This window comes from Aspergillus pseudonomiae, assembly GCF_009193645.1.
Source record: "Aspergillus pseudonomiae strain CBS 119388 unplaced genomic scaffold BDV37scaffold_6, whole genome shotgun sequence".
NCBI classification, from domain to species: Eukaryota; Fungi; Ascomycota; class Eurotiomycetes; order Eurotiales; family Aspergillaceae; genus Aspergillus; species Aspergillus pseudonomiae.
This window is the reverse complement of record NW_022475998.1, coordinates 338,881-354,013: the sequence shown is the minus strand read 5'-3', so window position 1 is coordinate 354,013 and position 15,133 is coordinate 338,881. Positions and strand designations below refer to the sequence as shown.

General features: G+C 51.3%; 4 protein-coding genes across 4 annotated transcripts; all 4 read left to right on the top strand.

The window, feature by feature from the left end:
• Positions 1-506: 506 nt before the first annotated feature.
• On the top strand, positions 507-8,912 carry BDV37DRAFT_278955 (type I polyketide synthase; the record flags this gene model as incomplete). Its single annotated transcript, XM_032086204.1, has 12 exons — positions 507-555; positions 606-1,021; positions 1,100-1,470; positions 1,536-2,623; positions 2,676-3,968; positions 4,020-5,326; positions 5,380-5,826; positions 5,893-6,588; positions 6,657-7,327; positions 7,384-7,635; positions 7,720-7,957; positions 8,025-8,912. The coding sequence occupies 12 exons, from the start codon at positions 507-509 to the stop codon at positions 8,910-8,912; spliced, it is 7,716 nt and encodes a 2,571-aa protein (XP_031945789.1).
• An 817-nt stretch (positions 8,913-9,729) lies between these two features.
• On the top strand, positions 9,730-11,337 carry BDV37DRAFT_268481 (cytochrome P450; the record flags this gene model as incomplete). The annotated part of the gene is made up of 2 exons (XM_032084195.1): positions 9,730-9,927; positions 9,994-11,337. 2 exons carry the CDS (start codon positions 9,730-9,732, stop codon positions 11,335-11,337), a joined length of 1,542 nt encoding a protein of 513 aa, XP_031945788.1.
• Positions 11,338-12,077: 740 nt separating this feature from the next.
• BDV37DRAFT_278953 (class I SAM-dependent methyltransferase) lies at positions 12,078-12,872 on the top strand (the record flags this gene model as incomplete). Its single annotated transcript, XM_032086203.1, has 1 exon — positions 12,078-12,872. The coding sequence occupies one exon, from the start codon at positions 12,078-12,080 to the stop codon at positions 12,870-12,872; it is 795 nt and encodes a 264-aa protein (XP_031945787.1).
• A 1,223-nt stretch (positions 12,873-14,095) lies between these two features.
• Positions 14,096-15,013, top strand: BDV37DRAFT_295947 (MBL fold metallo-hydrolase; the record flags this gene model as incomplete). The annotated part of the gene is made up of 1 exon (XM_032090000.1): positions 14,096-15,013. The coding sequence occupies exon 1, from the start codon at positions 14,216-14,218 to the stop codon at positions 15,011-15,013; it is 798 nt and encodes a 265-aa protein (XP_031945786.1). The 5' UTR covers positions 14,096-14,215.
• Positions 15,014-15,133: the final 120 nt, after the last annotated feature.

The following is a 15,133-nucleotide window of genomic DNA, read 5'->3' as shown; positions in this document are numbered from 1 at the left end:
GTCGTAAATATACAAGTTTCAGACCCCCTCCTCCGAGGCTAGTCTAATAGCAGCAAGTACTCTGTACACTCCAGCCATCAGGCAGGCGGTTCCACTAAACGCAGGCCTCAAGCGAGGGCTTATCCACCCGCGGGCTTACGGAGTAAGATGAATCGCTGGGCATGCCAGTTGGAATTAATTGCAAGTAGCTGGTTCAATACGGGTGCGCGTATGGGGTAAATATCTCAGTATCATCATTACAACGATCAAATACCGATCTACAAGCCTCATTCGTGAGGCATTCCAGGGGGCCACCGTATTATTATTATTATTAATCAAGTTTAACGTCCGTATGGAGCTGTGGGCCCCCTCTATCATTTGTGAGATTATCCCGGCTCTTTTCCTCGCCCGATCCGCCTATCTGCGAGGGTCACTGTATAAAGCTATAGGGTTTGTACGTAAGGGTCGCGGCGATTAGGACATGGGCAGCTTGAGCTCACGTATTTTCACACACAGATTTTGCAGCAATGCAGCCCCATAATCCCTATGTCGAGCCCATCGCCATCGTAGGAATGGGTAAGCACTGCATCTCATGTCGCTATGATCTATGCCTGACCAGTGAATAGCATGTAGGCTACCAGGGGACATTGTATCGCCATCCAAGCTCTGGGATCTGCTGGTACAGGAAAGATCTGCCCAATCTGAGGTCCCAGCAAATCGCTTCAATGTGGACTCATGGTATCATCCAGATAAACAGCGACCGGGTAGCATCACCACGCGGGGAGGATATTTCCTTAGTCAAGATGACTCCTTCCGTCAATTTGACCCGTCCTTTTTTGGAATCAACCCTAAGGAAGCCGCGAGCATGGATCCCCAGCAGCGAAAGCTGTTAGAAGTGGTGTATGAGAGTTTTGAAGCGGCCGGTGCTCACCTGGAAGATGTTTCTGGCTCGAAGACGGCCTGCTATGTTGGAAACTTTACCTGGGACATCGGTCAGATGCAGGCCCGAGATATCAATCATGGTGCCCCATACCATATGACGGTGTGTTCACTCCTTTCAAATCCATAGATGTATGTATGTATATATATATATATCCAGCATTGCTAATGCCACATCTAGGGCGGTGGGTTGACGATATTAAGCAATCGAATCAATTATGTGTTCAATCTAAAAGGCCCCAGTATGACCATCGATACGGCTTGCTCTAGCACCATGTATGCGCTCCATCTGGCCTGCCGCAGTTTGCAGGCTGGGGACTGCTCGGCCGCCGTGGTGGCCGGCACAAATCTGATTTTTGGCATTGAGCAACAGATTGGCAGCGTCCGCCTGGGTGTTCTGTCACCTACATCCGTGTGCCATACATTTGACGAGTCGGCCGACGGATACGCGCGTGCAGAAGCCGTGGGCTCTCTGTACCTTAAGACCTTGTCCCAGGCCATCGCAGACGGAGATCCCATCCGGGCAGTCATTCGGGGAACAGCGATTAACGCGTAAGTGGTGGTCGATTTCGTCGTTGTGGACTTTGTTACACCCTCATGCTAATTCATCATGTTAGAAATGGGAGGAGCCCTGGAATCAGTCATCCCAGTGCACAGGAGCAAGAGATGGTAATCAGACAGGCCTATGCCAGGGCAGGCCTGCGATTGGACCAGACTGGATACTTTGAATGTCACGGGACTGGCACGCCAGTTGGAGATCCGCTGGAGGTCTCAGCCATAGGGAATGTTTTCGGTCCCGTGCGAAGCGCAGAGTCCCCCTTGCTGATAGGATCCGTGAAAACAAATCTGGGGCACGGAGAGGCAGCTAGTGCTATCTCCAGTTTGATCAAGACCGTCCTTTGTTTGGAGAAGGGGGAGATTCCCGCCACAATTGGGATCAGGCGGCTGAATCCTGCCCTCAACCTTCGTGATGGACGGCTGAAAATTGTTCAGACACTTTCCCCGTGGCCGGACTCGCAACAGTACCGTCGAGCCAGTGTCAACTCCTTTGGCTATGGCGGTGCCAACGCCCACGCTATTCTGGATGCAGTGCAGTCATATTTGGGTGAATTCTGTCAGAGTATTCCGGCATCTCTCACAACTCCTGGACAGCCTTCGCTGAAGCGATACTTCTTTTTGCCCTTTTCGGCCCACAGCGAGCCGACGCTGCGTCAAAATATCAAGGCCATCTCCCACAGCTTCAAGGGTGATGTCAATCTGCCCGATTTGGCATATACTTTGGCGTCTTGCCGGAGCAACCACTCTGAACGAGCGTTCGCCCTTATTCCTGGTGATTCGAGCTGTTCCCAGCTTGTCGATTCCCTCGCCTCGGATAAGCTGACTTTCGGCACTGCCATGGGTGCCGTTCCTAAGCTGGCTTTTATATTCACCGGCCAAGGCGCTCAGTGGCCACAGATGGGTCATGAGTTGGTACAGCATTATGCTGTGGTCCGCCAAACTCTACGGGATCTGGGAAACGTCATTGCAAAGTTGCCTAACCCTCCAGAATGGGATCTCCTAGAGGCTCTCGACCAGCCAAAATCGAAGAGTCGTGTCAATGAAGCAGAGCTCTCACAACCTCTAACCACTGCGATTCAGATCGCTATCGTTGACCTCTTGCGGTCATGGGGAGTGCATCCGACGGCCGTCGTCGGTCATTCTTCCGGTAAGTTTTGTCCCTGGAATATTTTGGAGCATAAATTGACTTCGGGATGTAGGGGAAATTGCTGCTGCTTACAGTGCCGGGCTCATATCAGCAGCGGAGGCCATTATCATTGCCTACCAACGAGGTGCAGCGACAGTGAAGAGCACTCAGCGCGGCGCCATGCTGGCGGTCGGTATTGGATCAGAGGAGGCTCTTCAGGCCATCCATGATATTCCCGATATCGGGATTGCTTGTTATAATGCACCCGATAGTGTCACGCTAAGTGGTACCGAGGAGGCTGTTGATATGGCCCGCGGTCGCTTCTCACGCGCGGGCGTTTTCAACCGGAAGCTGATTACCTCTGGAAACGCCTACCACTCTAAGCTGATGGCCGAGGCTGGGCAGTACTATGAAGCGTCACTGAAGGAGTGCCTTCTCCCTAACGACCCGCCGTCGACCGGCCATGCAGATGTCACCATGTTTTCCTCGGTGACCGAGGAGCCCGTCTCGACACTCGCCCTGGAATACTGGCGTCAAAACCTAGAATCCCCAGTGCACTTCGACCAAGCGGCCCAGAAGCTCCTCAAGGCCCGGCCTGAAGTCAATCTGGTTGTCGAAATTGGCCCGCACTCGGCTTTGGCTGCACCACTCAAGGCAATCCGCGCGGCAGTGGGCTATAGTCCAGAGCGACTGGTCTATCTGTCGGCTCTGAAGCGCAATTCGGACTCGGTGGAATCCCTGTTGAAGATGGTCGGATCTTTGTTTCTGTCGGGGCTTCCATTCGCCCTCTCCACCGTCAACGCCGACGCGACCGTCCATCGTGACGACAAGACCGGCTCGGAAATCATCGAATACTCACATGGTTCTTTCATTCGAGATCTGCCTACATACCAATGGGTATACGATGAGGAGCCTTTGTGGAATGAAAGTCGTCTCAGCACTGACATCCGTTTCCGAAGCTACCCTCATCATGATCTACTAGGAAGTAGACTTCCGGGAACATCCAATATTGCACCCGCTTGGCGAAACCTGATCAGTTTGGAAAGCGTGCCATGGCTGCGGGACCACAGGGTTGGCGATGACATTGTGTTTCCAGCCGCTGGATATGTCACATTGGCTATTGAGGCGATCACTCAAATCCGTAGATCTACTATCTCGGCCGTAACAGATGCATACACCCTACGTAGGGTGAAGATCACCTCTGCGATGGTACTGAAAGAAGGGTTAGCTACTGAACTGATGTTTGATCTTCGGGCTATCTCTGGCCAGCCAGCGGCATATGAGTTCGCCGTCAGTACTTTCGTGAATGGAACGTGGACACAACATGCCACTGGATCAGTCCAAGTGGATAATGACAGCGCCAGTGGTAAGTTTCCTCTTGCTGCCGAGGGTAAGATTGGGCGCTCACTGTGAACAGATCAATCAATCAGTTCCGTCGAGAATATGGCCGGCAGTCGCGGAGGCATCAACAAGGACAGTTATGACCGTCGCTGGTACGGCGCAATGGACAAAGTTGGCCTGATCTACGGACCAGGGTTCAAGACACTTTCCGATATTCGTGCCAGTCCCGAGCATCACTGGGCCGCTGCAGAGGTTTCAGGCAATGCCACCGACAAGCTCATGGGCCGGCAGTCACAATACATCCTTCATCCCACCAGTATTGACGCCTGCTTGCAGCTTTCCATTATTGCCGCACATCATGGCAAGCCGGAGAGCCTTAAAAAGGTGTATCTGCCTGTTCTAATCCCAAAGCTCACAATTTGGCCACACCATAGCAGCCAGGGGCTTCCCTTGACAGCTTGTGGTCGCGGGCTCCACCGCGGGCTTCGATCGGTTCAGACCTTCACTGGGCTCTCAAATCCCAATCACCAGACTATACTTCAAGCAGAAATCACCTTCTCCTCCCTAGAAACTGCTGTTGGCGAAGATGGCACAGGAAAGAGCCCTCAGCCTTATACACGCCTCGTCTGGAAGCCGGACCTTGATCGCATGACAAATACACAAGCACAGCTTCTGTTCCACGGAACACAAGATGACATTTCTACATCGAAGCACTTCTTCTCTCAGTTAGAGGAAGTGACTAGGTTGGCAATTCGGAGTAGTGCGGAGCGACTCCCGGAGAACCTACAGGCAGATCGTCTGCCAGGCCACATGCAGAAATTTCTGGAATGGCTGAAGATGGAGGGATTGGCGCTCTCCACCAATGAAGCTGCAGATGGCTTAAGAGGCGAGAGTCTCCTTGATAAAATTGACGCCATTGCTCGAAGCGTTGAGCAGACTGTCCCCGAAGCTGCCATGGTGGCTCAACTAAACTCCCGGATGCCGGAAATCCTGGCCGGGACTGTCGGTGCGCTAGACGTAATGGTTGAAGACAATCTTATGTCGCGAATCTACGAAGAGGGTTTTGGGCAAACAGGTGCCTATGCCAAATTGAGCGATGTCATCGACCTCGTGGCACATAAAGATCCCCGACTGCGTATCCTCGAACTGGGAGCAGGTACCGGCGGTGCTACAAAGCCCATGTTGAAAGCCCTGCATGGAGACACCCCTCTCCCCAAATATGAGAAGTATGATTTTACCGACGTGTCCAAGGCTTTCTTGGGTGTTGCCCAGGATAAGTTCCAGGGATATCGCAATTTAGACTTTGGTATCCTCGACATTGAGAAGGATCCCGTCTCTCAGGGTTTCGAGGAACAGTCGTATGATATTGTCTTTGCATCAAATGTAGACTTCCATCTGAACCATATCACCTAGATGCAAATACTGAATTCGAATAGGTTATCCATGCGACGCGCAATGTCGCCTCCTCTCTGCGCAATTGCAAGAGGCTTCTCAAACCTGACGGCAAGCTCTTGATCATCGAGACTACGAAGCAACGACAGGTGACCGGATTTATGCTCGGAACCCTCCCCGGATACTGGCTCGGTGCGAATGACGGGAGACCATCTAGCCCGTTCCTGTCGAAGACGCTATGGCACCAGAGATTGCTTGATGCAGGACTCTCGGGGGCCGATATCGTGCTGGATGATTACCCGGAGCCAGCCGATTGTACGACTCTTATTATGTCGCGCAACTCCAGCGAGGCCGCCAATCACGCCAGTATGAATGGCGCCAATCATACCAATGGTGCCAACAGCATCAACAATATAAGCGAAATTAATGGTGTCAATGGTGTTAACCAATTGAATGGAGCAAAATCTCTGAAGCCATCAACGGTCACTTTGGTATGAAAATTGTGGATTTGTTATAGGTCGCAGTGGTATATTCAGAATACTAACTGGGGGACGTAGATATATCGCCGGGAGCCGCAGCCCCTCCAGCGGGCTCTCGAGGCGAAATATGCACAGCTAGGCATCTCAACCCAGTCGATGGCACTGGAAGACATTCCGAATTCCCTTGAACGAGACTCTCGCACGATCATGCTGGCCGAACTGGAGGACCCACTGATGGCGCGGATGACTCCAGCTGAGATGCACGCCGTCCAATGCTACACTCAACAGGCTGCCACCGCCATCTGGGTCACCAACGGGAATGTTCTCCGAGGCCAGGATCCTGAAAAATCACTGGTCTTTGGCCTAGCCAAGTCTATTATGACTGAACAGCCTTCGTTCCATCTCTGCAGCGTGGACGTTGACATCGGTGATGGGAAGGCTGACTGCGGCAACAGTACCACGCTCCTTGTGGAGACAGAGATGGCCTTCCACCACGACCCCAATGGCGAGCTTGATACGGAGCTGGTCGAGAAAGATGGCCTGGTCTATATTAGTCGGTATGTGACTGACGATACTGAGAATGCTAACTTTGAGCGGTACTTCGCCGTCAAGCCGACTGTGATGGCCCTTGCCCGAGGCGAGAGCTCCTACTACTCGCTTCAATTTGAAAATGTCGGTCGTGTAGACAGCTTCTATTTCAAGGAACAGACTCTAAAGCCACTGGGTGAGAATGAGGTCCTCCTAGACGTGGATGCTGCTCCTTTGGATAGTCTGGTACGTTGCTTTGTTGTGTTTCCTTTTGCCGGTTCTCTGAGCCTTGGCCAATGCTGATTAAAATTTAGTCAATTGCCGCTCTCAAAGGACAGATAGCTTCCCCTTGCTTTGGTCTGGAAATTGTGGGCACCGTTCGTGCGGTCGGTTCCAAGACATCTAAGTTGAAGGAAGGAAACCGGGTATGTTGCCTCTATCCGCACCACTTTGATACGGCTGTCATCGTGGATGAGCGTCATTGCGAATTGCTCTTGGCCGATGAACGCCCCGAAGACCTGATCAGTCAGATACACCCCGTTGTCACATCTCTACACCTCGTTGAGCTGCTGTTGGGGTTACATGCCGGGGACCAAATTTTGGTCGACTGTCGTCAAGCGCATCTCGCCTGTGTTATCTCTCAAGTAGCTCTCTTGGAGGGTTCCAGAGTCTACGTTACTTTTGACTCCGAGGCTGGACGAGATATTCTCCAGCAACTTGGTAACGACTCGCATCTAGTAGACCGTCAGGCCAATTTCAAACAAGCCTTGCTGGGCACTTCGTTTGACGCCATCCTGACAGACTCGACGGATGGCTATCAACTGTTTGACAATATTATTAACTCTGGTGGTCGGATTGTCGCTCTGGCAAATGCTGCTCCCGTTGAGATGGTCAATGCTGCAGTATCATTCCTCAACAAGAGCGTCACCATCGGAATGTTTGATCCTTTCAATGGATTTGCAACAGCTCCAGTCCAGCACTCCAGGTGAGAATCGCGTTGAAAATTAATAGATGACATTTCTAACTAACCCACTGGGCCAGCCTCCTCGCAAAGGCATTAAAGCTTCTCCGTCGCAATGTTATCCGGCCAATTCCATCTACGCAGTATGATCTGTCATATTTGCCCGAGGCTGTCGGCCATATCTCCCAGGATGACTACGTCGGACGGGTGGTGTTAACACGGACACCAAACACTGCTGTCCCCATCCATACTGTTGCAGAGCCGTTGATGTTCAATTCCAAGGCGTCGTATCTCCTGATAGGCTGCCTAGGAGGGCTGGGAAGAAGCTTAACGTGGGTCTTCTCTTTCTTTTTCTTTCTATTTATCCTCGTCAGAGGCCTCCTGATAAGCACGACTTCGGCTAATATCTGAACTAGGACATGGATGGTCTCTCGTGGGGCCCGTCATTTTATCTTCCTCTCCCGCAGTGGTGCAGACAAATCTGAAGCAGCTGCTTTAGTGAAGGAGTTGCACGAACTCAGTCGGTCCCAATATCTAGACTTGACCGTGCAGGTGGTTCGTGGTGATGTCTCTATTCGAGACGATGTGAGCCGGGCCATTTCCTGTGCCACCAAGCCTATTAAGGGAGTGGTTCAAGCTGCCATGGTACTCAAGGTACGATTTATCATTCCGCTTTACCCATGCAAAATTCCGCCCTAATTATATTCCTTTCTGGGAACAGGACACCCTTTTTACAGAAATGTCGCTGGCTCAGTTCAACCAGGTCTTACATCCCAAGATGCTGGGTACCATACACTTGCACGAGTTACTTCAAGGACACGATCTCGACTTCTTTGTCATGACGAGTTCCGTTCTTGGTGCCATTGGTGCTGCCATGCAAAGCAATTATTCGGCCGCCAATGCGTACCTTGACCACATGGCTCGTCATCGCCAAAGCCTGGGCCTACAGGCTACATCCATTGCGCTGGGAATGATTCTCAACGTCGGCCATGTGGAAGAGCATCCCGAAGTAGAGAAGGCACTCAAACGCAATGGAATGTACGGGATCAGTGTCGACGAGTATCTGCTCATGATGGAATTCGCCTGTCGCCGTCGGGACTTGAGCAGCACCACGAACTCTCACGGTCCGTACAAATATGATCCTTGCGCTACTGCTCACATCGTTACCGGCATGGACCCTACCCGTGTCTCTCGCGCTGGTGGGAAATCTCTCTGGCTGAAAGATAACCGGCTGCGCAATCTCGTCGCTGCGCTCGGTGGCGGGAATCATGGTGATGGATTCAACGCCGAGCAGTCGGCTGGGCCCAGCACGCACGAGCTCCTTGAAGCAGCGCGGGCGGAAGGGGGGGTTGCGGCCGTCAAGGTCACGACCCTGGGGTTAATCCTAGCAAGATTCTCCAAATTAGTGTTGCTGCCGGTGCACAAGATCGACCCGGGCAAAGCTCTGGCCCATTACGGGATGGACAGCATGATCTCAGCCGAGCTGAAGAGCTGGGCATGGAAGGAGTTTACGGTTGATCTGCCATTTTTAGGTCTGTTGGACCAGAGTCTGACATTTGATGGCTTGGCTGAGACAGTAGTTGCGTTGACTGAGACCAAGTCTACGTGAAGCTCATGTATCTACTGTACTCCCATTCTTCAAGTTAGATATCATATCGGCTACAGGCTCATCAGGTGCCTAATTAGGAGGTAGATGTCATCGATGGAAACACCAGCAATCAACGTATCTCAACCAATTGAGTCTATTGGATTCCTAGCTTCTCGCTCTATAGCCCTCAGGGTGCTCTTCTATCGAAGGGCTCAGGAGCTGAAAGGCTCCCACTAATCTTCCTACATATCAAGCCGACTGCGGAATAGAGTGTTTCCATAACAGAATTAAAATATGATACTATACAATAATAATCTTTCCATCGTCTAGTTCACCACTTACACCTCTCACTGCATGTTCTCTCTGCCACCATGTGATCCCAGACCAACAAGGATCTCCTCTTTCGCCCCCAACGGAGAGGAAGGCCAAGCGGCTAGGAGATGCAACTAATGGATTGGCATTACGAGGAAACAAAGAAAACAACCCCAGGGTTTGGGTCTTTCGACTGTGGCTGGGTGTCTTGGCGCATATGCAGGGGGAGAGGTCTCTTCCATCCCCTGATACCGCCATACTAGATCATACCATACAGCCTGGTAATGTCTGGTCATAAAGGGCCTCGGTGAAAACATTGCCAAAATGCTGTCTCCAATCCGCTCCGCTCAAGGTCGTATCGATCACGCTTACGTGTCGCTCTGTGCTTCCTCCAACAACTTCATTCTTTCCGCTCTTCCTTTCGCGCAATTGTACTTTTTTCCTTCGTTGTCTTTCACTTCTTTTCTAATTTGCTTTTCTCTTCTACTACTTGCGGCTGACTGGTTCCCGATCTCCGTTCATCGCCATGTCCTGGCCTTTGATTGGGGCCTACGCCCTGCTGGCTTTCGTGGCCATCATCGCACTGAATGTCACCTATCAATTCCTGTTTCGCCTGCTGAACAAGACTAGGCCGCCTCTGGTCTTCCACTGGGTTCCCTTCATCGGCAGCACAATTCACTATGGAATGGATCCGTACGGGTTCTTCTTTTCCTGTCGCGAGAAGGTAAGAAACACCCATGCGACTGCTGGGTGATGGTGGCTAATAAGGGGGCGATTTCAAACTATCTAGTACGGCGACATATTTACCTTTATTCTCCTAGGACGCCCTACCACCGTGTACCTGGGCACGCAGGGCAACGAATTCATCCTCAATGGCAAGCTGAAAGACGTGAATGCGGAGGAGGTGTACAGCCCCTTGACAACGCCGGTGTTCGGGTCGGACGTGGTTTATGATTGCCCCAATTCAAAGCTCATTGAACAGAAGAAATTCATCAAATTTGGTCTCTCCCAGACGGCGCTGGAGGCCCACGTGCCGTTGATTGAGAAGGAGGTCGAGGACTATCTTGCCATGTCTCCCAATTTCCACGGAACATCGGGGGAGGTGGATATCCCAGCGGCCATGGCGGAGATCACTATATTTACTGCAGGAAGCGCTTTGCAAGGAGAGGAAGTGCGGTCGAAACTCACGACAGAGTTTGCCGTCCTCTACCACGATTTGGATAAGGGGTTTACGCCGATCAACTTCATGTTACCCTGGGCCCCTCTCCCGCATAATAAGAAACGCGATGCGGCCCATGCTCGGATGCGTGCGATCTACATTGATATTATCAACAAGCGGCGCAATGCCGGTGACAACGTCCCGGAAAAGTTAGATATGATTGGAAACTTGATGCAGTGCACCTACAAGAACGGACAGCCCTTGCCGGATAAAGAGATTGCCCACATCATGATCACGCTGCTGATGGCCGGCCAGCATTCCTCATCTTCCATTAGTTCCTGGATCATGCTGCGCCTGGCCTCCCAGCCCGCGGTCGTCGAGGAACTCTACCAAGAGCAGCTGGCCAACCTCGAGCGCACAGGTCCCAACGGCAGTCTGGCTCCGCTACAATACAAGGACTTCGACAACCTCCCGCTCCACCAGAACGTGATCCGAGAGACCCTCCGTCTGAATTCGTCCATTCACTCCCTCATGCGCAAAGTCAAGAACCCGCTCCCGGTTCCTGGCACGCCCTACGTGATTCCTACCTCCCATGTCTTGCTCTCCGCGCCCGGAGTCACAGCCCTGAGCGATGAATATTTCCCCAATGCCATGGCATGGGACCCACACCGGTGGGAAACACAGGCACCGAAGGAGAACGATAAGGATGACATCGTCGACTACGGATACGGCGCAATGTCCAAGGGCACTTCCAGTCCATATCTCCCCTTTGGAGCGGGACGCCACCGCTGCATCGGTGAGAAATTTGCCTATCTGAATCTGGCGGTGATTGTGGCCACGATGGTGCGTCACCTGCGGTTTTCAAACCTGGATGGACAGACAGGCGTACCTGCCACCGATTATTCATCGCTTTTTTCGGGGCCGATGAAGCCTGCACGAATCCGCTGGGAACGTCGGGCTGCAAAATCGGGATAATCGACTACCTCGAGAACCGTCCCAGCGCTCATGCGTTATGATGAGCGACGCTGGACGTGAGGAAAGCAAAAGTTCCTTCTAAATGGGTATTTCATTTTTTATCATTTCTCATACGAATCGGTTCATCAGTATATAACTTAATTGATAATCCCAGGGGTGCAGTAAGCAGGGTAGAGTTGTCACATTTTCCTTCCCAGACAGGAGACTGTCCGGCCGGGACCAAATTCTTATATCGCGTAGTTCCGTCCAAAGCCCGCTGATATCTGACACATACATACCAAACATACCTATGCTAAAATGTATAAATAGAGAGGGGTGTCTCAACAGGCCAGGCTTTGTCGTCCATCTCTCAGACAAAATTTTATTCGGGCGCACTGTTTACGTGGCCTCTTTCTATAGTGCACTGCCTCTCAAATGAATCACACTATCCACTCGCCTGTATATCCCCTTCTAGGTTTACCTCAATTTACCATGCATCTCGTATCAGGTAGTAAAATTACATTGGCGGGGGGAGCTATGCACATGCAATCCAGTGGATTGTTTATCCGTGGCCCGACAGTATACCCAGTTGGTTTACCATACGATGAACGCTAGGCTTCGTCTGACATGCAGACTATATAATGGGACTAAATCACCCTCCAGAATGATATCCTATTTCTTCTCACAGTCAGTCATATTCTAGTTTTACGCTACCTATATTCCCTTTTTTTTTTTTTTTTTTTCACCAACACACCATAACAATGTCTCTTCAGCCAACGGCTACCGAGGTTGGTACCATGTACGACCAATATACCAGCCTCTTAACAGACGTTATGGCGGGATTTATCCATGTTGGCTATTGGGACGACCCTGAAAGAGAGGACACGATAGAGGTAGCCACTGAGCGGTTGACTCGTGAAATCGGCGAGCGACTCTCCTCTGTTCCGGGTCAGCGTATCCTCGACGTTGGCTGTGGCACTGGTAAATCGGCGGTGCAAATCGCCACTGCCCACGATGTTCACATTACTGGCATTACTGTCAGCAACCACCAGATTGAACTTGCCCAGTCTCAGTACGAAAGCAACACAAAAGCTGGACAAGTCAATTTCCTATTCGCTAATGCCATGGACCTCCCGTTTGCTGATGCCTCCTTTGATGGCGCATATGCCATCGAGTCTCTGGTGCATATGGACGATAGACGCACTGCCCTTACAAATATCGCACGGGTGCTTCGTCCCGGCAGCCGACTAGCTATTGCAGACCTGTTTCTCGATGCGGGCTGCCCCAATCCCGAGGTGCTGGCGCGCTTCCACGAACTCTTTCAGGTCCCACCCATGCCTTCCGGCGATGACCTCAAAGCTCTCCTGCACCAGACAGGCTTCAAGGTCATTGAATTCACCGATATTCGAGATAACGTCCGGCCTATCTGCAAATTTTTAGAGCAAAAGGCCCTCTCCCTCGAGGGTGAAGTTGGAGAAAAGCTTCTCGAAATTGCACACAGTATGGCAACACTTAAAGAGCTCGGGTACGCCTTCATTACCGCGGAGCGCATCTAGTAGAAATTGCACTACAAATCAAGGTGGTCAAAACGCAAACGCCTGTACTGGTAGAGGATTGATTCCGAACTGCTGAGCGTTTTGTTGGCATCAAGCCTGATCGTCGAGTTCTACCGTCTAGAAATAGATGTGGTTTTACTAGGTTTTTTTCGCAATATAATATACAGTTGAATAGCCACAGTCTTTTAACGCTTGGCCTAGGGCCAATTCAATATCCCAGCTGAGATTCAAGATAGGCTTCAGCGCGAAACTAGCTTTGTAGTATATTTCTTTTGGATCTTCTGCACTTGACATTTTTTGCATCGCCGCTGACCAAGTCATGAAAGATGCGGACACGTGATTCTATTGCTAAAGACCTAGATATTCCCTGTTTCGAATTGGAGGCAGCTGGGCTGATGGATGAACTCCCATCACTTGTCATAAAGGGTATCTGCGACTACTGTGACTTCCACAAGCCGACCAATGGCAAGACTATGCAGCCCTTACTGCTGCGGCGTATGCAAGGGCACTTTTACCGACAGTTCCTATCACTGAAGATATGATACCCCACGAACGGAGTACGTGAGTCTCCAATTGCCAACGATCATACACTGAGCCTTTATTATATAATATAGTTAATTTCCTGCATAGAATTATACTTGAGGCTGTTTCTTCAAAGCGAGTATCTTGAAGGGGAAAATGTATAAAAAAGGGGAAGGACAAGCAGGCAGAGTGCCTCCATTTAACTTCACAAACATCCTACTGGGTTGTCTAGCTCACCCGCGATCTGGACAGCATCACCCAAATCACCCACACTCACCCTGTGATTTAGCGACGCTCACCCATAAAGCAGCAACTTCCAAAGGACTTATTTTCCAGTCGGCTGCGTTCAATAGGTGGCTTAAGTGCGGCTGAGCGGACGGGAAGCCCTGTTCTCCATACCCTGTGGTCGTATGTGCTATATTCGTATCGCCATGTAACTTATGTTGGAAACTCAGAATATAAGTCTGTGTGCGTTGCGGGCTACGGGCTGACGACTCCTGTGCAGTATATTGGATCCGGATCTGATCCGAGGAGGGATGCCGAAAGGCGGGATGCCGATAGGAGGGATGCCGGTGGTATAGTCTTTGGCTGACTTATGGGTCAAGCTTTACATCATCTGGATTTCTAATGACCTGCAATTGATCCCTCTCACTGAACTGCGTTACATGTTCGAGGTATAAGTAACGGGGACCGGCCATCTAGGTCCTCAGCATTCTTCATTCAAATTCACGAACAGTATCGTTGTGCATTGCGCAAGTTTCAACAAGTGACTCTGACAAGTATCCCGTTCTTGATTTTTCTATCTCAGTTCTTTCAAAGCCATGGCTCCCACTCTTAATGTCACCCACATTGGCACTGCAACCGCCATCCTCGAGATCAACGGCGTCAACTTCCTGACAGACCCTTTCTTTTCCCCAGCCGGTACCTTCTGGGACCGAGACATCATAGTCCTGAAAGTCACCGAAGACCCTGCTCTCCGTCTTAACCAGCTCCCCGTGATCGATGCCGTGCTGCTAAGCCACGAAGACCACCCCGACAACCTGGATGAGCTCGGCAGGCAGCTCCTGGACGGACGCCGCGTCTTCACCACCGTCGACGGGGCCAAGAACCTCGCGCCCCGTCCGGCCGTGCACGGCATGAAGCCCTGGGAGGAGATTGAGAGCGTGATTGGCGGCAAGAAATTCAAGATAATCGCGACCCCAACCAAGCACGTCCCCGGAAACGAATGCACCGGCTTCATCATCACCGGAGAAGACTTCGGACATCACCACGACGGTCTCCCCAACGCCATCTACTTCACGGGCGATACGGTCTACATCGAGGAGTTGGAGTCTATCGCGGACCGGTACCATGTCTGTGCTGCCGTGATGAACCTGGGCAATGCTCACGCTCCTAGCACGGACGATCCCAATGGGCCCGTCATGCAGATCACCATGGGTGGCAAGGATGGAGCTAAGCTTTTCCGCGCCCTCAAGGCTGATGTTCTTGTTCCTATGCATTACGAATCTTGGGGTCATTTCACTCAGTTCGGGGCTGAGCTGCGCCAGGTCTTTGAGGATGAGGGTATTAGTGATAAGATCTGTTGGTTGAAGGGCGGCGAGGAGGTTTCGGCCCTCTAGATTTTGTTGAGATATTATGGGTTTCTTTCGTGTAGATTTTCTTTCCTGGGTTTTGATACGCATTAGATTACAAAGACTTGCTATATTGTTCATGGTTCTTTTTATGCTCAAATACTAGTG